A 27820-nucleotide genomic window follows, 5' to 3' on the forward strand; every position below is an offset into this window, starting at 1 on the left:
AGATGTGAATTTCTACTTCTAATCATATGTAGAGAGTAACTCTTAGGCTGAAAAAATAAGATGAGCATCTCAATTTAAACATGCAGCTTTAGAGAAATAATAAATGCTATTTTCTGCCATACATTTTTCAGGGGGTTGGGCTTGATTCTGGCCTGAATGTTTCATCTGTACCATGACAATGTGCATATTAAGTCACAGCAAAGAACGCTATCCTTCAAATTGAGCCTTGTCAACAATCTCAACATGTATGAGTCCTCAAATTCCTTTAACACTGCACTGGACATCCAAGAAAGTATAAATGTAAAGTAAAAATAAACATCACAGATTTCTCAAAATGCCTCATGTGTGGTCTGAAGCCCCTTGCAGCCCCTGAAGTAGTGTGATGTCGTCTCCCCAGGTGCAGATCTTTTGCTCAGTCTTGTGCGATCTCACTGTGGCAGTTGAGTTTGGAGGAAGTAAACACTGCAGTGGGCTGACACAGGCGCAGTGCTCTGGAAGATTTGTTCCAGTTGGGGCAAGAAACCTTTTTTAACGTATTTTCATTCATTCTGATCTAAACCATCACTGAAAGTCTTTGACATGATGAAGTGTTTGTTTAGATATTTTTCACATGTTCTAGACCAGATCGCCGCCTTCCTCATTTACACGTCACCTCCACTAAATCTGAGACGAGGTGGAGGACTTTGAATGAATGAGGTTTCATATTCATACTATCAATGAAGTAACACTCTGACAGTTGTTATCAAATAACCGTTGTCAGAGCGTGGTTTTCCACTAAAACAACTCTGTCTGAAACAAATGCAGTATATTGCCGGATGTTGACGTAATAGCCCATGATGATGAGGACGATTCAGAAATGTTGAAAGTAACCTGTGGCTGGTAGGTGTATCAAGTCTCTCTTAATTAGGCCCATATTCTACCTAAATTATTGAAATGGGATATTTGTTTCAAATGAAACAGTTGATGGACTGGACCTTCATCTGTTTGTTTGTTTGTGTGTGTGTGTGTGTGTGTGTGTGTGTGTGTGTGTGTGTGTGTGTGTGTGTGTGTGTGTGTGTGTGTGTGTGTGTGTGTGTGTGTGTGTGTGTGTGTGTGTGTGTGTGTGTGTGTGTGTGTGTGCGTATGAGTGTGTGTAGAGCTACATGTTCACATGCATGTTTGAACTGTGAATGAGAAGGAAACATGACTGAGCTGCAAATATTGTGTATGTGTGTCTGTACACAAAATGGGCCTTGGTGGAGCTGTATGTGTGTGTGTGTGTGTATATTTGCTGGGGTCTGTGTGCGTGCATGTGCGTGATCCAGCGGTAGCTACGAAGTATTTGATGTGTTGGGGCTCCAGCCCATTTGATAAGCTCTCTCCAGGGTTCTCTTGCAGTCCTGCATCACTGTGCTGAACACAATGTGAGGGTACTGGACCACCAGTCGCTCCACCGTCTCCTCGTTCACCTGCAAACACGCACATACACAAAGATAGTATGTCAACATAATGGCCAGGTTTACATCAAAGACAGCAAATGTGATTATAATTATGTTTTCAAGTATTGATGGATTTGACAAACAAATGTTTAGATAGGTGAGAGATTAATAATGTTGGTAATGCCTAGTCCAACTCTACATTAACACACTGGCATGATTTGTGTAAGTGCTGATTTCCAGAGACTCCTGGGTAAATATAGCAAAAAGAGGCAATCAGTTTAATATTATATAAATATAGTAAAGATATTGCTTTAGGTCTAAAAAATACAGATTTTCAAATGACTTATCTTAAAAGGAGTAATTTAAAAATCTGCCTACCGTCACCATAATAATGCCTTATTAAGTTAATCAACAGAGATTGAGCTGTTAGTGAGTCTGTCAACAAATTCACTGTCAAAATGGCCTTGAACTAATAATATGACTAATATGAGTGATTCTTAAGATCATACAGTATATCTGTAAGTCTCAAAGGGTTTAGCACCAGAAGCCAGCTGAGCTCACTGGGCTAATGAGGCCTTCATATTCTCAGAGGATGAGAAAGACAAGCAGCTAATACCCACTCCCACACTTCTGTGCCAGTCTAACACTTTTTCAGGCTATCACTGAGAGCCAAGAGTGAGAAAACCTGAGAATCTGACAAAGAACAGAGGCAGAGTAACCCTGGAGACCTTGAGGGGTTAACCGCAACCCACCCAGAACCTACCCCCGCTCACCCGTGAGCATGACACTTTCCAGGGGAAATGATGTATAAACACTCACACACATGTTGAGCACACAGTTATCCGTTGTTGCCAAAAGAGTGACAAAGTGTTACACAGTTTTCCCTGGGTTCATTGCCCCAGAGTCTTTTGGTTTCTCTGTTTTCTGGAAGAAAAGTATTGCATTGTAAATATAGTTGGGACCGTTTCAATCGTAATTCAGAAATCAAACATTGGACTGATGTTACCGATACACATACCGATCCAGATTCCATTGCATTATACAAGTAGTGTGGCCCCTGTAGGATAGACTGGAGCAGAGATTATGAAGTTAGCAGTATAGCTGTGTGTACGGTCTATGCTATTTTCATTGAATAAATGCGACACCTCCTCAAGACCCAAGCCAAGTTCCCTTTATCTTGCTTGTAGGGTGACCAGAGGAGAATGGGTCAAATTCAGGACCTTACAACCTGTAAACTTACAAATAATAATATTTTGAAAAAAGAGCTCTGTTATCGGTACCAGTATCAGTATCAGCAGATATCCAAATTCAGGTATCAGAGTTGGATTGGAACAGAAAAACTGCATCAGTGTATCTCTATTTGTAAGAGCCCTCTGGCTCTTGCTGACGTTATGATCTGTTTTGGTTGTAATTTTCTGTCTTACTCATCTCTCTTCACTGCACATCATTTCTTTAATTGCTGGATATCAGCAACTCATTGTCAAGAACACAAACGGAGAAAACAAATGGGAAGGCAGAGAGACTTGGTCAGGATAAAACCATCAGAATGAGAGAATAATTGTGCTTGAGCGAACCGACCATTGATACCTCTTGGGTCTCACAAAGAAGGTGGAAACTCTGCACCGCACAAGTGAATCCAATAAGACTAAAAGGCAACAACAGAGCCTGTTAGCTTTCCCTTTGATTGCCAAAGAATAAACTGCAAGCTGCAGTTGGGGTGCTTGACGCCAACAAACAGAGGCTTAACAGACTCTTTCAGGATACCTTCGATACGGGAAAAATAAAACAAAATCAAGACCACAGGGTCAAAAGCCGTTCTCATTTTCATCTGTTTTTTGTTTTTCCGATCAGACGACATCCTGAGAATAAATGCCAAAAAGTAGTCCTGTCTTAGATCTCCCTCCACTCAGCGTTGAAGAAAAAACAACACAGCCCGGTGGAAGAGTTTTTAATATGAAATATTATTCTAACACTTCAACCGCTGGCAAGGTGAACTGAATCAGTGGGTAACGGTGAAAATGAGAAAGTTCCAGCAATGCTTTCAGTGCTGTGATCAATTATTCATTAGTAAAGCTGATGCATTAATAACAACATGTTTCAGGATATTGCCTTAAAGAATAATGTATTACAGAATTCTTATTATTATAATTACATAATGTGAGCATTCAAACTGCCAGACAGCTTAACAAGACAAACCACCACACCTATTGTACTGAGAAGATCATAGGCAACAAGTGAAACAGTAATGTTATCAGTAGTTTCAAGTAAGACCATTGGGATATTTTATCTTAAAAGTTTACTCACAAAAAGGCTCACTGAAGAGGATATAACCCAACTCAGAGCTGTGAATTGCTGTGCTTTTTTTCTTACCGACTTTACGAGATTCAACAGTTGTGCCAGAAGGTTTAATAAATCCTGGCAAAGGCAACAAATTAAGAAGATTTCAATAAAAACACAGTTGTTCTCAGAATAAAGTATTAATGCAGCCCCTTCTTTCCAGAGAAGGAAGGTTTTGAATCCTTGGGATTCGAACCAGGCATGTTGTGGTTCATGGTGTCTTAACCTCTAAAGCATAGGAGTGACTTCACACCTGTTTTTTTTCTCCTCCAGACAAACACCTGTGATTTTCCAACAAAGTTGACCGCATATTGCCTTTAAAGAGGACCAAAGCAGAAGCAGAAGAGCAGCTGAAGCGAAGCCTGAAGTGCCTGCTATTACCAGAGAGAAGTTCAGTTTGTTATGACATATGGCTGAGCCTCATTAGCGGATAAAATGACAAACCCCTGATTGCCTTCATAACATATTACACTATAGTCTTGAAAAGAGAATGAAACATCCCCCAGCTTGTTAATCAGGGCTTAATTACAATTAAAACTGATCTAAAGAATAGACCTGTCAAACTGATGGGAGGCCATAACATTCATTAATGCTAATTTAGTGCAGCTCCACTCGCTGAGCAAACACAGCACACACAAAATAGCTCCCAATCAAAACGCTGAATCATTTTCTAATTGCTGGTTGCAGAAAAACTAAATATTTGAGTTGCAACAAGATCCCTTTGATGGAAATCATGAAAAGACTAACTTTAACACTGACCTCTGCTGCACTTGTTGATAATACTGCATGTGAGTATTTTCAAGTTGTTAAAGTTTTAAATGTAATTACTGTCACATAGAAACATGCGCTTCATGATTGCAATTAAAACTTCTTATGTCAGAAGAAAAAAACAATCAAGATTGAAGAAAAAAATGATTTCACTATCAATCAATCAAATCCGTGCCGTGTACACATTTTAAATGCTTACAACACAACACTGGAAACTTGCTGTACCTGGTTTACGATTTATTGGACTTAATTGCCATCTTGGAATGACATATGGCTGTGTTCATTTTTACAACAACTTCTTGCTGTTGGACAGAAAATCTTGGACAGAAAATCAGTTGACAGAAGCATTTATACCTCATTGCGCCCATTAACTCTCTTCCAGCGCTAGACTGACAGCGAGAGTTACTGTAAGTCTTTTCAGGTCTACAAAAAAAAAGAAAGAAAAAAAAAAAAGCCTAACCAAATCCTATAAAAGAAACCCTCTTCTAGTGACTTCACAGTTAAAGTTGCTCTCCAGAACAAGGCAGTGTGCCCTTTCCATGGCTCTGTGGTATGTTGAATGAGCTGTGATGACATCACCACACCTGCTTGGTATTTGCAGCTCAGAGTTGATGTTAGACATGAAGGTCAGACCAAATGCTGCGGGTAAAGCGCTGGCAGGGGGAGAAGTCCTCTGGTTACAACAGTTGTGCCACTGACTTCTTCAAACCAATGATTCAGCTGTTTTTAGTTTTTTCATTTCCTAGAATGAAATGTTGTTACTGGGCAAAACTGTGCTTAATGATATTTTGTTGCTAGGCAACATAAGCTTGAAAATGCTATCGGAAAGCACTGGGGCCTCTGGTGACTGCAATGGTGCTTTAGATGTATGGCTTTGGTGGAGATTTTTTTCTTTTCTTTTACCCCATATAGCCCTGATCCAGTGTAGTGTACTGTACTGTACTGCCATAAGATAGAGCAGATCGCTACTCACTGATGATTCTAATCTTTGAGAAGCATCTGGGAGCACAGCCACATCTATCTGGAGTGAGGCCTATACTTATGATATTTTCCCCCATTTTAACTTCAAAGATGCTGCCCTGTAGATCTAAGTGCAGTGTAATGCATGCTGACGGGTAATGTGGTGTTGTCAGGGTTTACAAGAAGGCAAGAATGGGAAGAGGGGAAAACAAAAAGATGCATGTCTGATATGCTGTTCAGCAAAAAGCACCTTTTATTTGAACATGCTGAACAGTAAACGTGACTAGTTTTATGAGTCTGCGTGTGCGCCTGTTGACAACTGCTCCTCGACTTTAACATATGACGACTGAGGATAACGGACAGCGAGCTCCCCAACTGACCTCTGCTCTCTCTTTCTTAACAGTAAGCCGTTCTTTAAGGCTGATCCTCTGATGCAAATGCACTCTATCACCACGTAAAATATACATTTACCGCAAAAGCTGAGCCTTCCCCTAGTAAGCAGCACAGTAAAACACGTCGTAAAGATGTCTAATGCAGCAGCGGCTTACATTCTCAGTGGAAAAAAGAAGAAGAGGGTCGTAAATCGATAATCAGATACACAAACACGAAGATGCATATCATATTAGACTGGTGTGGTGAGAACACCCTCTGAGTGCTCCTAGCAATCAAAGGAGGGAAATGGAATAAGCAGAGGGTTTAGGAAATAAAAGAGCTAAAAAAAACTATGGCCTCCTTTGTTTCTTAATATATCTTACCCACTAAGTACAGGTATTGTACCCCACAACAAACAAACAAAAAAGCAATAAAATATTGACTGCTCATATTGAACAACTTCAGAACTAAATTTTTTTCAATATGCATGTAGATATCAGAAAACAAAGATATGATCAGTGGTTCATTTTAAGTGACAAATAATGTGTTTTGGTTTTATTTTATCCAAATACAAATGTTCATATTTCTCCTTACTCCTCTGTGTTTTCATTAAATTCAGTATAGGTCTGCAGAATTACTTCTTTCTATTTCACCCCATTTTCTTGGGTCATGTGGCAGCCATTGCTAGTCCCAGGCCCATAAAGAGAGACAAATACCCCCGTTCCCTGTCTACTTGCATGAAGAGAGTGTATCAGTCAACCAGTAAATACATTTGGGGTAAATGTTTAAAAAGCCTGTTTAGGCAGCAGAAGAATGCAGTGCATCAGATCTTTGTAAAAGGCAGCTTAAACAAGCCTGGATTTAAACAGGCCAGATTTATAGCCTTCTTCAAACTGCTCTGAGGAAAAGTCCCAGTTGTAAAGTTTCTAAACGAGTGACTGGACAACTGAAAGATAGTTCTCCGTCTCTGATAAGAAGGAGAGGAAGGAGAGAGGGAGGAGTAGATGGAAAAGAGGGAGGCTAACAAAGCGGAGGATTTCAGAAGTATGAAAAGAGGTCACCACAAACTTATTGCAAAGGATTCAATATTTCTACAGTAAATGAGCTATCAATGCACTGACTGGGAGGCTTAAGGAATAGACAGCTCTTTACCAACAAAAACCTGAGCTCAAACATTTTGATTTTGTCTTAGAAAGCTATGGGAACCTCACATAAATCTGCAGTGCATGGCTCTGAATGTGCTTTTAAAAACCAGGTCAGGCACTGCTTGCGACAACTAAGGTCTGGTACCGCTCACGCACCCTTATCCCTGCACAATATCAGACAACTGCAGAAAAGCAGGGTGTCAGTGCATGCACACACACACACACACACATGGACACAGGAATGGGGGCTCAACTGAACAGGGTCAGAGAAAGAGGTTCTGGAGGCCAGGTTTGTAAACCCTACACTCCATCACGCGTGACAAAGGTAACTAAAGGAATGTGGTTGCGGCTCAGCCCAATCCCTCTTTCTATGCTGGCTTTCTTATCTCTGCAGGCTGGAGGAAAACATTCCATAACTCAAGAGGCTTTACACAATTTATTTGTTAGTCTCTAGCTAGAAAAAAATGGTGATACACTGCAGCTTTATTAACTGAAACCAAAATTAAGCTAATTTAAATAAGAGGTGCTGTGGTGACGCAGAGAACTAAAACGCGTCGAATTAGATTGAATGTTTTGGCTGCAATCACACACAACCTTCCCTTTCTTGAAAGCATACTTCACTTGAAGTGCTATAACAGTAAAACATGATTTTATCTCATGATTGCATGAAATAATACTTTAATTTAGGACCACAACTAACAATTATTTTTATTGTTGATTTTTCTGCTGAATATTTTCTCACAGTTAATCATTTTGTCTAAAAATTGACAGAAAAGGGTGAAGAGTTATAACCACTATTTCCTGAAGCCCAAGTGGATGTCTTCAACTTGTTTTCTGTCAAACTATTTAAAAACAGTTTCAGTTTCAGCAGCAAATTCCCAATGGTGGGAATTTGCTGCTGGATATTTTATAGCATTTATGCCTAAAAATACAATTAATTGATTATTATAATAGTTGCAGATTCATTTTATAATGATCACTTCAAAGATGAATTGGCAAATTGTTTCAGCTGTACTTAAATCATAGAATATGGATGGACTCAAACCTAATTTCTATCCTCAAAATAAGATAAATACAGTGTCAAACTGTTCCAGTATACTGTGTCATTGCTATAAATTGATTTACTATGTACATCGTAGACATGATACCATCCAATACAACAAAGGATACAGTGCTCTAAGATAAAGGTTCTGACATGTCCATACAACAGTAACCAAAACCCAGCATTTAATGATGGTCAGGTTCAAATTATATTCAGTCAGGTCTGGGTAATATTGGCACATTATTATTTTTATTTTTATTTTTTTAGGCAGGTTGGGTTTGTTGGATCTGTTTCTAATTGGGTCCAAAGTTTTGGACCAATAAGGACCTCCACTTTTGCTTTATGAACTTATTGACGAATAGATATTAAATTGTTGTAGAGGTAAAGATTGTATATATAGATATAACCTTAGCAGTAACTTTTTATGTACAATATTTAAATTAATGTAAAAAATAGACACAGACACAAACACACAGATAGAGACAGGAAACACAAGAAAGAAAGAGAGGTGAGGTATATTTTTAGCACAAGGGCTAGTTTGGGTCATATATTGTTGTCACTGGGAGCACAATGAGATAATAACCAATCTTTTGAATGTTCTGTAAACTAGGACGACCTCTACCTTATTAAATGGCAAGCAGCACCATGTAGTGCAGTGAATACACACACACACACACACACACACACACACACACACACACACACACACACACACACACACACACACACACACACACACACACACACACACACACACACACACACACACACACACACACACACACACACACACACACACACACACACACACACACACACCTCCAGAAACTGTAGGAACAAATTCCAGGGCAGCTTACTGGGGTCAGACACAAGCAGAATTCCTTAAAGATAATCACAACAGAGCTACTGTGTTTAATTTTTTGCCTCACATGACTCCCTTGTTCTTCAGAATAAATAAAGAACAAGGACAGCTTGACCCTGTCCTCACAAAGAACACCATGATACAAAATTCATAGAGACTCCTCAGAGCGAAGAGAGCTTGGATTACATTTGTAGACCGGTCAAAGTTATAACAAAGCAGTGAGCCATATTCAGTGATCCCATTTGTGAACCAAACATGAGGACACCACCTAGAGTGATTATTTTGAATTATGTGTTCATTCTGAATAATAATTCTGCAATTAAAGAGCTCCCCTGTATTAAAAAGCTACATTGAAATCATGGTATGCACACATTCTAGCTCATATTCTAATCACTGTCAGTACAAGCAAAGACACATCTTGACAACATGATAATCATTTGTGTCTTTATTGTCTGAATTTTAGCTTTTTGGTGAAAATTGCTATTTATCTCAAATGTTAATTGGATCACTTTCTGCAAGACTATTCATAGCATTCGCTGTGGAGAGCTACACTGTCATTAGCATTAAATGGATAATTCATCACCAACATAGTCACACATACACTGCCCTGTAGGCTAAAATGGGCTGCGACCAATGACTGTCTCCCTCAATGTCCTGTGGACCAATGTGGAAAACATATTGAGCCAAACGTTAGTTATTGGCAAGTGTGAATATCTAGGCCACACTGAGTCTTGTCTACTGTCTGCCCATGACTCCATGAGATTATGTTGACCTCCGTTGTGATGAGTAAACAGCCCTGGATGATGGAGGAAGAAGAGGAGCAGAAGGAGGAGAAAAGGGGGAGGCTGAAAGACAAGACAGGGGGGCAACTTGAATGAACTAATTGAATGAACAAAAGATGTGAGCAGAATCCAAAATATGAAACAACCTTGGCTGTCCTTGCCTAGAGGAGGCTGAGGGAAGGAGAAACACGATAGACAAAAAGCGGTAAGCATGGTAAAAACACAGTGAGGGCGAAGTAGACCGAAGGCAAAGAAATGCATGAGTGTGTACGTGAGTCAGGTGAGGTCAGATTTATGTGTGTGTGTCTGGTAGATTTTAGTTGAAGGGCAATTCTGAGATTCCTTTCAGACACCTGGTGAACTCTGTCCGTGTCTCACTTTATTTCACCCTCTCTCCTTTGCTGTCCCTTGCTCCTGCCCTTTAGAAACAAGATGAAGGGATGATCAGGAGGCAGCTTCAGTTAAGACCGCCAATCAATACAGCTCTTCTGTGCGGGATGAGACTCCAAGATTACACTGAAAATCACAAATGGCAAATGACTCTTTCAAACTACTTTCTCGACTTTGAACATTCAAGTCCAACCAAAGCCTGGAAAATAGGAACCCGAGGACCTGCCCATCTCATACTTGATGCTGCGCATGCGCTCCTTTTTCTCCTAATCCTCTTCGCTTAGAAGCCTTTAAACTAAGGATTCCTGCCGCTCACAACAACAGCACTCATCAAAGAAAGTTTTGCTGAACTCCCAAACTCTTATTTCCTAAACGAGAGTTAAAATGCCTCCTAACTCTTCGCAATACTTCATCTTTGTTTTCGTCATTCTAAACCTCCAAGCCCTGAACAATTAGGTCCTTGTTTATGTCTGCAAATTGCTGTGCCGTGCCTATCTGTGTATAGTCCCCAGCAGCTGTATGCACCTGTAGAACAACCATATTGATTGGGATTTATGTTCTCTTAACAAGGTCTGTCTGCCTGCTCAATTTGGGGTTGCAGCAGTGCTCATACCTGTTCCCTAAACACTGCGACACCCCAGTTCAGGTAATGGGAGCTCACTTCAAAATTGCTTACACAAAACCATTGGGGGCCATTTGTGAAAGGAATAGCAAGCTCCTACTCTGTTGTTTCTTTCTATCTAATCTTATTTTATTTTCTCTTGATTTCTGTCATTTGTTTTTTTCATTTCTTTCCCCTTAAGGCCACCCTCTCCTCCATTACTATGATAACTTTTACCCTCTCCACCAGCTGACAACGGAAGGGGCCGGTAGCAGTCAGTGTCATTATTTTCCTAGTCCGGCTTCGTGCTGACTGTGTGAGTTTGCTTCCCTCTCTGTTTCACAACTTGGATTGCACATTTATTTTCACTCTAATGAAGTAGTGGAAAAGACGTGTGTGTGTGTGTGTGTGTGGAGGGGGGGTGGGGGGTGTAAAGGATTGGTGTGGAAAGGAGGAGAGTAGAAAGGAAAAGTTAACAGAATGAGGGGAAGAAAGAGAAGAAAGACGATGAGAGGAAAAGAGAGGTACAGACTGTATGTGCAAGTACACACTGTATGTGCAAGCTGTAAAAACGTTTCTAAAGAAAACATTCCATTGAGGCTGAATAAGATCAAAATCCCCAAAGTGATACATCAACAGAGGATGAAGGCTGTGCACAGAGTAGCTAGAAGGGCCCATTATTGAAAACAGCAACTTAACACATACATAGAAGACATGAAAACAGTGTCAAGATAAGAAGTAATGAGTTACAATGTACAGTACTGGGCGGTACAGTGAGATTCTACAAATATCAATAAATCTCTCTCCTGGATCCCTGCCGCTGTAATTGGACACACCAGAAAAGCTATAAATGTTACAACATAGGCGTTTGGTGCATTTGTGTGAGTTTGGTGTGTTTATGTGTGTTTGTGTTTGTGTTTCTGCGTCTCAGTGTCTGCCCAGTCCAATGAGCAGAATGTTGTAACGACATCACTATCATTTTAGCTGAAAATGACCTGACACCAATACACTGAAATTCACCAATCAAAGACATAGCTTAGATTAATAAATAATGTTCTATTGTGTTTGTGGAAGTGTACAGAGATGAATTCCTCCCACCGCGAAGACCAAACATTTAACTGTAGACTCACTGGGGAAGTGGACTTTTCAGAGACACGCACTGCTGAGCAAAAATGATCAGTTTTTCAGAAGATTAAGGCAATTTTTTCCTTGAGTCTTTTAGCTGAATACTTCAAAGATTGCAACAGAGTTAGATCTGCAAGAAGACGAAATGAATTGATTTGATTATTTTTGGGTGAGTCTGGATCAATCGCATTCTTTCCCCCTTGCAGAACAGAGACGTTTGGCCCAGAGGGCAGGGGCGTAATCATTTGAGGCAGGCGGAGCACGCCATTTGCACAGGCCTGGGGGGGTTCTGATTTCAATGCTCCATTATGAGCTGTGTTAACAGCAAATAACATAAATTCCTCTCTGAGAACACACACTGATACACACAGACATGTTGCATTTGAGCACGTATAAACACACTGGGACACAAAGAAAATCCTTCAGTCAGACATTGAGGGGGAAAAGGGAAGAAGGAAAAACGTCAGGGGGACGAATGCACACATTCCATACTACTGAGACCGTTTATGGCTCAGCTAAAGAAAGGAGAAACTAAATAAGAAAATATTCTGACAATCAAATAGACTTCACACAGATCTGTGCTTGAACTAGGTATGTTGTAAATAAAAAAATTTAAAAAATACAATTCTTCATATCAGTCCAAATGGCAGTGGACACACAATTCTGGCTCCCTGGCAGTAAAATGTATACAGTACGGAAGCACGTTTGTATAAACTGTGACGGAGGAAATCGATCCTTCACACTGCTCCACTTGAGGAGAGCCAGCTGGATCCTGTTAACAGTTCTTAAATGAATTCTACACTTTCTAAGTCCTGTGACATTCAGGGAAGCTGTTACATTAAAATTCCCAGTGTTTTGACAATTCCAAACAAATTTACACAGGCCGAGCTGCACTGCTGAGGCAGAGAGCTGACTGGGTTGTCCGCACTGTGTGTCAAGGTTATCACAAGATTGTATTTGTCTAAGACTGACAGGACCCGCTCTGAAACCCAACTCCACATCAGTTAGTGTGGAGGGAAGCCTTGAGGAGGGAGACGGAAAAAAGCAAGGGAGGGAGAGAGGAAGAAATAGTGAGAGACTGAAACCATCATTTATTTTAAAATAGCCAAATGTTGGCTGCAGAAGTCACCTGAACATCTGTAAGACAGACAGGTTTAGGTTATTCATGATAAAGATTGGGTTATGGAGGGCTGAAGAGGGAGGTCAGTTTCTTACTGTGATACTGTCGCTTCTGATCCACAAAGTTTTTTGTATATTGTAGTGATTTGTACTAAATTCTTGCAAAATACACATCCTGAATGTAAACCAAGCAAAGTCCTTGTGAGGGAAATGTTAACTTTGAGACATTTGCAGTATTTCCAAAACACTGTCAACATAGCTCTTGCAAGAAATAACTATCTGCCAAAGCAGGACGCTATGTCTAAGTGTATACAACCAGTTATACAATTTATTTTTGCAATACAAACATTCATGGTTGGTACGCAGACCAACATTATACACTGTCAATGACCTTAGCTACAGTCAGTGTGGCTTATACAGTAGCTGGTGGGGGGGCCCTCTTGTCTGTGCATCCCTGCTTCTGCTGAGTTATATTTATCCCCAGTGAGGACAAAAATCTATCCCCATATACAGTCATTAGTGCAAACAACAATAAAATCAGAAATACTTTCATTGTCAGCACTTGCATGACAATAGAGATGACATCGCGTCTGTGACAGGTGATGATACAACAAATGGACCAACAAACTCTTTTCTCTAACAAACCAATGAAGGTTATTAGAGAAAAAAAAAGAATTATCACACTTTTTGTGATTTTCTGTTATTTTTATATTGTTATAATGTCAGAAAATATGAGGTGAGGGTGTGTAAAAAAAAAAAAAAAAAAAAAAAAAAAAAAAAACTTATTTCAAGTGAAAAGCCCAGGGTTCATACTGGTTATCTTGAAATAAGAAATATGTACTTCACTGAAGAAATACTGCTGACCTTTTATGCTGGTCATTTATGCTTTCAACACTTGGTTGAAGAGAGGAAAGGACAAATTATTTTCAGTAGTGGAGGATTAAATAAAATGAGGCATGAGGGGAAAAAATCCCACACAGAGCTTCTGTGTTTTCCCCAAAGTTCATTAAGTAGAGAGATGAGATTAGTTTGCCCTGTGATTGAATTGGACATGCCTCCAGATTTTACTGCTGTGATACACAAATAAAGCATGATAAAACACTGCTAGAGGCTGAAATGTCAAATGCAAATCAGAAATATTCACAACCAAATGGAATGCACAGACTATAGTAAAAACAAGTTTGCAAAAATAGTGATTTAATTCATTTAAGTAGATGTATACACATCATTGCAAACTGTATTACAACCACTGTAATAGCAGTGTTTATTTATTTTTTAATCAAGCAGTGGTCAAACCAATTATAATTGGTTTCCAAAATCACTGATATGATTAGCAAAACTACACTTTGATTTGTACAGATTTTTCTCAAACAAATGAACAAATTGATGTGAAGCAGCAGTGTGGCCAAAAGGTTGAAGCATCTACTCTGCAAAACAAAGGTCAATAATTACTCTGTCAGTGAGTTGTTATGGAAAAGACTTTCAGCCACAGTAAATGACCACAGGTAAAACACGTAAATATTCTGATTGAAGGGCGGTGGGAGGTGAGTGGGGGGAGCAGGAGGTTTGAGGGATGGAGGGGGTGAGAGAGATGAGTAGGAGGTGAGGTGAAGGCAGAGCATGGTTACTCCTGCCCCTGGGCTGAGTGTAGATAACTACAATTCCTCTGGTCTGACTGTGCCTCTCACCTTTTTACCTCCTTAATTCACTCCGTATCTCTCATTTCCACTGTGACCTCAGTAATAACAACTTATTTCTGTTTATTTGTTTCCCTCTGAGCAAACTTTGGATTACCCCTATTCCTTTCTCTTTCTGTCTCTCTCTCCTCCTCAAATCTGACCATATCTACTATAACTCCCTTTCTCCCCTAACATAATGAACACCAACAACAACAACAACAAAGAAAGGAAGTGGCTGCCGTGGGCTGGTCTTTTTCCCACACAGGACATACAGACCAATCCTCACAAGTGCTTCAGGCTCATTTGCAATGCTAAACACAATTTTAGGACGTGAAAAGGGGGAAGACAGAGAAATGGGTGAAGAGGGCAAGCATGCAGTGAATTAATTCTGTCATTCAGCTGATAATGTACCTGACCTTGGAAACTGTCAAACTCTTCTCTCCGCTCGATTCACACTCCATTACAACTCTAATAGCATCAATTACTGCTTTATTTAGCTGTGTCATCGCCAAATTCCCCCTTCAGAGTAGAGGGAGAATAATTATTTATCTTTCCATCCTGCAGGCTAAATTATGAGTAAGAATATCACATCTGAACACAGAAATATATAATAAATATGGGAAGAGGGACGGGTGAATTTGTCGGGGAGGGCAGGGGCATGAAAGCATATGGTGGGAAGAAACTAAGAAAATTTGATATTCCAATAAAGATGTAGGTCATTCCAGAAGAGATTTTTATTAGCATGGCTGTAGATATCGATTGTTGGGTCACTGAGTCGGCGAGGCAAGAGGGAACTAAATGAAAATGGAATCTAAGTGATCACCTGCTATGTAATGCAGTTACTCTTTATTACTCTGAGATAAATATGATAGATACACATTCGTGTCTGCAATAATGTGAATTGAGCACACCGCTTCATCACTGAGACCTTACATATGAGGTCACTGTCAGACCCCTCATATGTTTTAATTTTATTACAGTATAAATAGATAAATATGATACACTGATGTTCATGTCGCACTTAACGATCTCTGGGTGGGCATTTTTATCAGAGAAATCCATAGGGTCAACTAAAGGCTGTGATCCACAGATATCACTGATTTTATAATGAAGAAATAAAAATGATGAGTTCATAACCTGGTGAAAGGCCTTGACCATAAGTCAACTTCCCTCCTCCCTCTCTTTCTTCCCTGCCAACTTCGACTTTCACTTTTTACTGCACAGCAGGGGCTTTTAAATTTGTTCAGCCCAAAACCCAAATGTCAACCTGAAAACGAAAGGCTCATTAAAACATACTGTTACACTCACCATATGGAGGCCCACCAGCAGTGGGATAATGGCCTGTGTTGTGTACCAGTACAGTATAATACACCAGGCTGTACAATATCTGTAAAAGCTAAAGCTTCTAGGTTAGGCCAGCTGTTCACTCTCCCTTCCTTGTCTGCCCTCATCCCACTCATGTCAGACTGAATGATCCCACACTAAGTGGATGCATCTGTGTGGTAGGAGCCCCTCTGAACCAATTGGAGAAGTGGGTGGGTTGTTACCATGGCATCAAAACTACATGTGTTGCCATCAGGTTGGTGATTGGATGGGTAAGAGGCCAGAAGAGAGTTTAAGGGTGACTTTGGAAAGATTGTCCAACAGAACCAGAGGCATCTCGAAGTAGGTTTGAGAGGGGTCACTATGTCACTTTACCTCTGTTATCACCCAACCAGCTGACTCAAATACGCATCATAGACATACTGGGCACAGGCGGTAGTGGCTTAGGTACTCAACATGCTCTCCTCTGGACACTTTTTAATTGGCTAGTTGCCCCTAACCTGGGACTTTTGAGATTTCATGTGTGTGTGTGGGTCTAAATGTGTATGTGTGTGCATTATATGTTGAGCAATAGATATAGACCATAAGTTGATGGAAATTTATCAACCATCAGAAATGCATATGTACTATTTATACTGAGCTTAATTATCCCCTTAAAATACCTGAGTGTATTGGTCAGTGTTGGTAATGCTGAAACTAAAACTTTGTATGGCAATATTTGAGTTTTACATATGATTGTATTATTAATATCTAATATTAATATTCCCCCGATAACAAAAACATATATTGTTTGCACTATCATTATTATTATTACTACTAATATTATTATTATTATTTCCTACTTATACTTACAATGTAAATAGTGTGAATTATACATGTGCATAGACATGCATACACACACCTACTTACACATGTTAAGCACATTCAGAGTACCAAAAGGCGTATCGCTACTGTATTAGGGAAAGTTGGCTACTAAGTTGGGAAACTAATAGTAAGTATCATTAATATTCCTTTTTTTTGATGATTTATGTAAAAGAAGTGAAACTGCCAATTGCTATTTCCAATAGCTGGTGACATCTTCAAAATTCGTATTTTGTGTACCAGGGTTCCAAAACACAAATAGATTTGCTTTAGTATGACATAAAAACAGAGATAAGCAATACATTTTCACATTGCAGAAAATTAAATCTGGAAATATTGGGCATTTTGCATGAAAAAAAGTTTTAAAACAAATAATTCAGTATCAGATTTGTTGCAGATTATTTTTTTGTCGATCAACAATTCAAATAATTGACCAGCTCTTTGTGTAGCCAAAAATAACTCATACTGCAAATTCCTCTAAAATGTTTTACAGTACACAAAAAAATGGATTTGCCATATCTCAAAACATTCAGAAGCATTTATTTGATGCAAACCACACATACAATAGCGTACATACTGACAGGAAACCAGACAGCAGGAGACATTATGGGCTGAGCCTTGTTACCTTGTCACATCTCATGAGGCCCAGGTAGCGGAGGGACTTGCTGCTCTGAGCGATCTGTGTGGCTCCCTGGTCTGTGATGTCCTTACACCAGCCAGCATCCACAGTCTCTATAGTACTGCTGTACTGGCCTATGGCTATCAGAGCTGTGGAAGTGAGAGGAAAGGCGGAGAGGGGAAAGGAAACAGAGGTGTGGAAGATGGGAAGGAGAGAAATAGGAAAAGGTGTTAGTCTGACAACCTTTCTCATGCAAATGTGGCAGCATCGTTCTCCAAAAGAGACACACAAAAATTCAAGATGAAACCGGGGCAAGTCATCTGGCCAACTGTGACACATAATTCCATTGTTTACATAACACCTTGAAAATATGCACACATACACACAGGATGGCTCGAAACACACACACATGCATCTCACACAGACACAAATCTCACATGCTTGTTCAGACTGGTGCAGGATTCATCCATTAGAGTGATGGCATGAGTCACAGCGCTGAAAGGCAGAGACAACATGCCAGGGTAAACTGTGACTCCATGCCAGCGTATGATTTAATTCTGCGTGTGTGTGTGTGTGTGTTTGGTTACTGCTGCCAGACATAGAGCCAGGGTAAAGAGTATCCACGGAAAAAACAAATATCTGTCAGTGTCCAGGGGCTTTGTTTTACCTTGGAGCAAGTGTGCATACATATTGTACATACACACACACACACACAACTCACTGTGACCTCACACGTGCTTCCCTTTAAAAAATGACTTCATTTATTTTTGAGAACAGTACAAATTAAAACATGAAGCTGGCAAACAAGATGAGATTAAATCTTAGTTAACCTACCCCAAATAAAGACATACTCTTGCATTAACACACACACACACACACACACACACACACACACACACACACACACACACACACACACACACACACACACACACACACACACACACACACACACACACACACACACACACACACACACACACACACACACACAGACAACAATCTTCCTCATCAATCTTTGACCCGTCAATTGTTGAGCAGATGGAGGAGACCTGTGCTTCACCAGTCGATTGATAGTGCCGCTCAGTGATCGATTAGCAGGACCTGGGCTTTGTTCTCCACTCTCTCACAACCATCACTAATGAGACTGGGAAGGGAAGAGGAGGAGGAGCGAAGGATGAGAGAAAGATGAAAAGTGGAGGGTAAAGACAGAGAAAGCCTTTGACAGCACCTTCAAATAGTTAGCCCTGATGTTGTTTTCTCATTCGTAGAAATCTATTTCACTTCAAAACTTTTTTTTACAAACAAGCTTGAGACTCAGATGTCAATGAGCAGGGTAAAAATTAATCTTTACAAACTTGTTTTTATGTTGAACCTTTTCCTCTTTCTTCTCTCTCCCTTTCTCACTTCTATCGCAAGCACTTTTCAAGGTGCCTACACATATAACAGTATTAAATAACACGCAATCAGCAGACTGACGCTGTGTAAGACTGGGTAAATGTGTGTGCATGTACAGATGTGTACAAGTGTAGCAGAAGCTTGTTCCCATAGGAGAGGGGAAATGAATAATCTTATGGTTTTTGAATCAACTGCATGTACTTAACCCCCTTTTCTCCTGTCCAGCTGGAGCTATGTAATATAGAGTATTTTACACACACCCCCAAACACACATACACACATACACACAGATACATCTTGTGTACAGTATGTAACATATGTAATATATAGCTTAGGGCACTTGGAGGGCTCCACATGTGGTTCCTTTTGAGCTCCAACATGCACTTGGATGCCATGCATAATGGCACATTATAGCTAAACAGGCAGTAACATGGCTTTGAAGCTACAGTATGTTTCATGTAAAATGGCACCGTGGGGAAGAGGCTCCATCAGGCCAGATGGGTGAACAACACACAGAGCCGCCATGTTGTTTTTTGAGTAGTGGTGACCTGGCAAAGAATTCTAAAAACTAAGACACTTGTGTTTGTATGCACTCGAGTGTGTGTGAGGCTGGAAAGACGTCAAGTGAAATGGCTCCCCATGCTGTTCCCCTTGTCATGTCCAATCACATGATTCCAAATTCAATTACCTGGGCTCAGACCTCTCGTCTGATGTTAAAACACACATATTGCTGCTGTTAAAACCCCCTTGCACGGGGACTGGGAGTTTTCAGAGGAACAGGGGAGATCAAATAAGAGCAAGGCTTCATAGTTAACTGAACCAAACAACAGAACTCCCTCTACTTCCCCTTTGCCAACTCCACATCCCCGTTTCTTCCCCTTCAACTTTACTTCCCTCCATCTGACAAAGTGAGAGGATAGAAGCAGACAGGTGCCTGCAACCAGGAATGTATAAGAAGTTCGAGTGAATACATTGTCCATGCATCTCCTGATTACTGTGCAGCACTCACATAAGCAAGCACCACCTCCCTAATCGAAATTACTGTTGACAAGTTCTAGACTTTATACAGAAAGCATATGGCAGTTTGAGATAGCAGTAAGGAAAAAAAAGGAGGAGGCCAATAACACTAAACATCATTTTGTTACCCTCTCAAGTTAATAAACTGAAGGAGTGAGATAATGCCTATTGTCAGAACAAGCCAAGTGTAAGGCTATTAGACTTGTTTAGTACTCTATCAACAAGTTCATTTGGTCGACATTACAGTCTAATATCCCTGTGTGTGCTCTCCTTCTCTCTGTTCCTTTGATCCTCTATCACGAGACTCTAAACTACAGCCACTCTTGGTGGCAAATGGAAATCGTTGGCTACTTTTTCAAAGGAGAAGAGCTTTCTGTAAAATGCTTTTACTACAGCTGTGCACTTTAGTCCATCTTGTCAGAGTAAGAGAGTGCAGTTGGAGCTCAGAGCCTTTTGATTCGTAAAATAGTGGTGGATTACACATAAAAATGTGCATAAAGAAATGTGCTGAAAAGAGCAGATTTTATTTCTGTCAGGCATACCATAATTATACTATTTTGTTTATGTGAATAAATGATTTACAGATCTATTGCATTCTTTTCATTATGAAATAGTGGAAGTGAAAGTGAAGCACACCCCTACACAGTCGCACATAAATTGATGTACAAAATCTTTCCATATGGGACACCCTAATTTGATTCCAGCCGCAGACCTTTGTTGCATGTCATAGACCTCTCTCTACCCATGCTACATGTCTCTCTAAATGTTCAGCTGTCAAATAACATTTTGTGAATAATCCTATATTTTAGTATTTTAGTTAAATCTACAACAATGCAATTGTAAATGAACTTGGCATACCCACTGATAAAAATGTATAAACACAAATACTATATCACTGAACTTTTATTGGGAATTGTCTAAATCTTGATCACTGTCATTAGGAACATGTAACAAACAACATGCTGTATCAGTCTGTCCCCCCACTTTGGTCCAGACTAGGACCACAGGATGCTTGGCCATGATATTTTGTATATTAATTAATTATCCTCAGAGGATGAATCCTAATGACTTCGGTGATCCCCTGAACTTTCCCTTGCACCACCAAAAAGTTGGCATAGGTGGTTTGGCGTAGAAATATCTCAATGGCTGTTGAATGGATAGTCATGACATTTAATACAAACATTCATGTCCCCCATCCAGATAAACTATAATAACTTTGATGATCCTCTAACTTATAATATTTCCATAATGACTGTTTGGTTTGAGAAGAATGTTTTATGATTTAAATATTTGCATAAGGATTATTATCTTGAAACAACATTCTTACAGTAAATAGCACTTTACTGAAGGCATTTACACTGGAAAGGTCAACCAATGAAAGCTACATAATGTATGGCATGTTACACACAGATAGTGTTAGCTTCTGTTGTAAAGCAAATGTACAGCATGTTTGTGGCTACAACTACCAATTTAGATAAATTTATATTTAATTCAATACAATAAAAAAAGTCATTAATTCTCAACTCTCAATTGTCTTTTTAAGGTGATTGCAATTTACTGATAATTTCCTGATATTTAACACAATTGTTAAAATATAGGTGTATAAGGGACTGTAGGAGCAGGAAATTGTCTTTCCTAACTGATAATGATTTTCTGTCAGAGAAATAGATGAAGCGATATGCAAGAGAAGCTAAGGTGAAAAGAGGTGGAAGAGTCAGAGAAGAAAAGAGGGGAAAATCCCATTCTGGCAGCAGGAGCTGTGACTGAGTGGTGACTACACACTCAGACGGTAATGAGGACACACTCGGCTGCCCTGCCTGAAAATGGCTTTGGGATCTGGTTCAGTGTGTGTGTAGATATGTGCATGTGATCTGACTCAGTCTACTTTCAGGGACACATTTCAGACTCTTGACCAGTTAACTGGGGATAGCTTGTCTAACTGAGGACAATGGTTGAGTCCCCATTTGAGAAAAAAAGCCGATTTTTGGGTCAGTGATTAGAGATAGGGTAAGGCTTAGAGTTAGGGTTAGGCAAGTGGTGTTTAAGGTAGGGTACGTCTCCAGGAAAGGAATGTAAGTTTACGTAATGTCCCCAACAGGGACCTAAGTAAATGTGCATGCGTGTGTGTATACCCCCCCTTTTAGAGTGAAAAGAAACAGAGGAAGACAGATATTGACCTTAAATCCTGGATATCATTCGTTTTGAGCATGGCACATTTCACCTGTCTTTTACCAACTCGGTCATCAGGGAATAAAACTACATAATTAATGAGAAACAGGTGGAGATCACATGTAAAACCAATTGTTTCCATTTATTTAAGCATCTCAAGGGATTTGAGCCAACATATCTTCTTGTCAATCAATCACTAAACAACAAATCAATCATCAAATCAATTCAAACTGTGTGATAGGCCATTCAGTATTTTTAGTCATCCCTTTGTCAAAACCAGACCTTTTAGCTGATTGCATCATATAAGCCTTGCAAATCTTTCACTGAGACATTCCCACATGTTAAAATTTAAATGTAATAGCTTTCAGTTAGGAATAAATGTCAAGCAAAGGGTGAATAACAGAGTAAAACCCTAAATCTTTGGTGCTCCATTAACTCCTACATTATCTCTAGACTGGAGATTCATAACCTATGCCTTACCCATATCAGCCACAAGCTGTTATCAAACACCATAAATAGTGGATTTATCCAAACATAGGAGGGGTTCAGGGCTAAGGTAACCGCACTCCCAACAGCGAGGTCAAGAGTTGGTCAATCCTGTGATGACCGCAACGTGAGAAGAAACCTTCCTTAATCAGCTTATTCTCCTATCTCTGTACCTGACCTCAGAGCTTCAGAGTTAAGCATCCTTTACAGGCTTATTAGATATTCACTTATTACATTCTCCTAAATGATGGTGTGCCATTACTGCTATCTTATTGCTCTGAATCCATCCCCATGCTGGTCTGTTGTAACCCTATACACCATATTTTAGCCGCTGATGAAGACAGAGCGTTTACGAAAGACGTGATGGTATATGGTACAGATTTGCTGTGATGCAGTGTGTGCATGTGTGCAGTGTGTGTGTGTGTGTGTGTGTGTGTGTGTGTGTGTGTGTGGATATGGCAGAAGGGGACAACAGAAAAAAGGCTTATTATAGCTGATGTATTCCAGAGAGCACAACTGTCATGTCTAATGTGAGAGACATTCAGTTGGTTCTTTGTGCTGCGTTTAAAAACTTGGCCTCAACATTGCTGTCTCTACTCTGCAGCTCTATACCCCAAACCAAAAGAAAACAACTTTTCACTTCTCATCCTTTTAAGCTGTGAAAGTTACAAAAGATGTAATAGCAACTTTTCTTAAAGTGGAGAACAAAATCTGTATTTTTTCCATCCACTTTTGGCGATACTCTTACCAGTACGGACAAACAGTTTTGCACTTCTGCTGTGTGCTGTATCATGTAACATTCCTTAAAAGAAAGCTTACATAAATGCCAACACTGATGCAAGGCTTTCATAAATATGGTTTAGTAATGGATTAATACACTGCTCACCATATATAAATATGTCATCGTTTGACATTTTATCATGCTGTTTATATTGTGAAAGCTATGCCTTAAATATCTTCTGTTTTATTCTGGCATGGCGGTCAATGTCGTAAATCAAAGGGGCTATTAGATTTTTATATGATTCTGGCATTAATGTGATCTACCTTTATTTTTTCATCAATAAACTGTGTCTCAATTAATTTCTAAAAAATGCATAAACTGTGATATCATCCATTCCTAATCATAACTGTAACATGGATTTTGCATGGTTGAACTTGGACGACTTGATTTTCATGGCTGGGCATTGTTCTAAGCTTAGTTCTCTGTGAGTGGGTACATCAACATGTGCGTGTTTCCTTTGCATGTGTTCACCACGGCAATGATGTACACTGGTTGTCAACATCAGCAAAAAAGTAAAAACTCTCTCAGGAGTATTTACATGCATGTAAATATAGGATACATGCATGAAAACATATGGCATACAAACATGTAAAAGCTGTGTAAGGTGACCTCAACAAGTACCATGTGGACGTCACTTAACTCCTTTGATGACTCTTTGACCTGACCAAGCCCTGGTCTCACTGTCTGATTGATTAACACACCATGCTCATCTTCAAAGTACCCAGCCAAACTGACTGGGGTCCCACAGAGTGCCAAAACTAATGAAGTAAACAACATACCAAATAAAGCACTTGAAACACACACGCAGAGGAGGGTGAAGACAAGATAGAGACTGTTTTTGGCCTGTGGTTAGCTGAAAATTAACATTAAAAGCTGTGGGAACTAGGGAGAACTGGCAAAGGAATGCAGACAATCTGTCCATTTAGATGGGAAAAAACCCTATGAGCTGCGTACTTGAACATGAACTTGATGTGACAAAAACTGAGTTTCATCTTCCAAGTTAGATAAAAACATGCAGCCACAAAGTGAACGAGAGAGAAAAGCGGAGTGGGAAAGGGAAGAAATAAAATGAGAGGCAGAGGTTCTATGAGGTGATGTTCTTTGCCCTGACATTTTGGGCAAACGCAATCAAAGGCCACAGGGATCTGAAATGAGCCAGGCCCGCTGGAGAGACATGGGAGAGAGGAGGAACAGATTGAGTGGGACTCAAGAAGGAGGGAGAGCACTTTATGGTGGGACATGCTCAATGTAGGAAATTAATTAGCCAGCGGGCAGGGAGAAGGCACTGTGCTGAGGGCACGGGCATTTTCCAATCAGTCTCTGATCTGATGTAAACCAGCTGACATGTACCGTTTTGTGGCTGTGTGTGCTTGCATAATTTTTTATGTGTTTTTTGGATGGATGAATGTGTGTGTGCGTGTGTGTGTGAGGGAGAGAGAGAGAGAGAGAGAGAGAGAGAGAGAGAGAGAGAGAGAGAGAGAGAGAGAGAGAGAGAGAGAGAGAGAGAGAGAGAGAGAGAGACAATAAGCAGACCCTGAAATGTTAAAGTGGTGAGGTAGGGACAGAACAACAAAAAAAGTGACTTTGATGTGTTATGGTGGTCTAGCATCTGAAAATAATACACTTAAGCACCTACACACTCACACACAGACAAACAGACACACACACACAAACTGTTTTAGGAGTGCGATAACCTTGTGGAGGGGATGTGAAGTTTAAAGTGGGAGGAAGATTGGAAAGGTGAGTGACTGACAGCGAGAGAGACGCAGAGATAGAGAGGAAGAGTGATGGGCAAGAACAGATAGACAGAGTGAAGGGGTGATAAGGAGAGATGGAGCTATCACAGAGGTGACCTACAACAGGCTTTCCTTCACCGCTGAGAACAAGCACTCGTCACTGATTCTCTCTCTCTCTCTCCCTCCCTCCCTCCCACACACACACACACACACACACACACACACACACACACACACACACACACACACACACACACACACACACACACACACACACACACACACACACACACACACACACACACACACACACACACACACACACACACACACACAGGACAATGGGACACTTAACACGTTGACATTATTCATCAGGACTCAATTAGGCTGAACACACTATTGTCTGGGATAAGAGCAGTAAATTCTGTTCAGTTAAGAGTATTTAATGAATGAGTTTCAATGAGTTCCAACAGGATGAACTCACACTGGAGAGCCGTGACTGGCAGAAATTTCAGATACTACACATTTTGTCAGGGCTGCACAGTTATAGGAGTTATGTCCATATTACATCACTCTGCACCTCACAATTTATATCCATTGTTAACGTTGATTGCCCAGGCAGGGAGAGGAAGTACCACATATGTAGTGAGATGTGAAGTAAAGTGCAGAGCGGGGTGGTGGACGTTCGTGCAGTAGGTCAGATTTGTATGCCTCTCGTCACAATGTTAGCATTTTATTCATCTTTCTCAACCATAATCATGTGTTTTTGTTGCCTAACTCTACCTTAACTATATTTTATTTACCATAACCTCAATCGTTCCCTTAACTCAACCATGCAGCTAATTTTATGTTAATAAATGTTGGCACTGGATGTATAATTGCCACTAAACATAATCTAGGGTTTTACAGAATCATCCAGTATTGGCGTTCTTGTCAGGCGATAGGGTTGATGTGATAGGGTTGATGTCTGGCACAGGGGCTCAAGAAGCTGGCTTGCAACCACTAGCTATCCCTAAACCAGCAGGATCAATCTTGGTGGGGAAAGTGAAAGAAAGAGCAGTGCTTGCCGCTGACTCATTATCACCATTGACGTGCCCTTGAGCAAGGCCCTTAATCTCCAGCTGCTCCAGTTGAGCTGCCCAGTGGCCAACAGATTAGGCTGCAGTTGTACTGGGCAGCTTCCAGGTGTGAATGTTTGTAACTGTGTTAGTGTGAACACGATGTGCCTGAAAAAGGGACCCCTGTGCTCAGTGAAACATCAGGGGGTAAACAGAGGGGGAAAAAATACAACCAAACAAACAAATACTAAAAAGCTTGTCGGGTCTGATATTGCACATAGAGCTCCAGGTAAATTTGCGTGGTGGGGATTTTGTGATAATTTCGATATTTTCACCATGTTGTTGAGTTGCTGTGACATTTTAGGTAGTTTTGTTATTTGTGCTGTTCTTCCAGAGATGCCACATGCACTGAAGTATGTGCTCCTGACTGTCATTATTGCCTTTAAATCTAAAAATGTTCTTAACAACAAAGAGGAACCCTTTTCACCACAACATATTTTTTTAATATTTTGCTTTCAAAGTTATACATCACTCCCTCTCACATATGTAAGAAGTATTTTCAAGGTCTGTTTGTGATGCAGTGTTAAGCAGTTATTTGTTGATGCAACTTCAGGAGAAATTGGAACAGCTTAAACTGATCAAACAGATGTCCCTGTTAATGAATGCAGCAGAATTGTTGTCATGAAAGAATGAGATTTCATTTATTTCTGACTTTTATCATGGATAATACAACCCTGATATAAACTTATATAAAATAGGCATGTTCCCATAAAAATGCCCATTAAATACTGATAATAACCTACTAACAGGCCTGTGGTATTGTCTATTTTTGTTTGGGCGTATTGTGTATATAATCTCTGCGGAAGTTATGTGTTTTATTTCTTTATCCTGCTGCTTCAAAGACAACATCCAGAAGTAGTAAACAGATACAGACACACACACATACAGTCCATTGCCATCGGCAGTAAAAGCAGGATATTAAGCTCTATTTCAAACCAACAGCACCTCTGCTCCTATGCACCTCTCCTTTGAGGATATTAATCCTCCCCACCTTTTCTCTCTCTTTCTCTTTCTCTCTGTCTGTCTCTTTTTCCATCACTCACTTACTCTCTGTCTGTCTTCCCATCTCTCTATTTTGGATTCTGTACAACAGGAAAACTGCTCTCCAATTCTGACATCACAGACAGAGGGGCCTAAAGCTTAACAACTTCAATTTGAAATGAGACAGTCAGAGAGGAGCAGAGAGAAAGTGAAGAGGAAGAAAGAAGATGAAGATGAAGACAGAAGGCATCCTAGTTGCTGAACTGTGTATTGCATGTGTCTGACTGGAATTAACGTAGCGTAGCAATAGTTATGGCTTTGGTTATGGATTATGGCTAATCCTTTAGCATAGGGAGCAGGTCTTAAAGATAATTACACGCTACTATTGGATCCAGAGCCCAGAAATGGGCCTCTCTTACATCATGCTTATTAAGATCCATAAGAAAACTGGCTGCTCTTTCATACTGCTTAGACAGAGTACAGGCTAACACACCGTGGCATTCTCTGCCAATCTTAATACTACTTAAACCTGTCTGGAAGGTATAAACGCATTGTTGCTGAGATCTCAGCTGGACTTTTAGTTTTGTGATGGAAAAGGGGAAAGGCTGGGCTTAGCTTGGATTGTGTATGTTTGAAAGGGTTAAATATTTGTTTGTATCTGTAATCATTGTGAATGCAAGTTCAATTAGTCATAATCACAAAAAACACAAAATAGAGAGCTATTCGTCAGC

General features: G+C 40.1%; 1 protein-coding gene across 1 annotated transcript in view; it reads right to left on the minus strand.

Moving 5' to 3' along the window:
• Nucleotides 1–1073: 1073 nt before the first annotated feature.
• The window catches only part of fbxl17 (F-box and leucine-rich repeat protein 17), a 231909-nt gene continuing 205162 nt past the window's right edge, over nt 1074–27820 (minus strand). Inside the window, exons 10-11 of the mRNA XM_062417098.1 lie at nt 17410–17552; nt 1074–1448 (exon numbers count right to left, since the gene is read on the minus strand). Coding sequence (XP_062273082.1) covers nt 1311–1448; nt 17410–17552 — 281 coding nt within the window. The 3' untranslated portion in view covers nt 1074–1310. The remainder of the gene's footprint in view (nt 1449–17409; nt 17553–27820) is intronic.

The sequence above is a fragment of the Scomber scombrus genome, chromosome 4 (assembly GCF_963691925.1).
Source record: "Scomber scombrus chromosome 4, fScoSco1.1, whole genome shotgun sequence".
Lineage (NCBI taxonomy): Eukaryota > Metazoa > Chordata > Actinopteri > Scombriformes > Scombridae > Scomber > Scomber scombrus.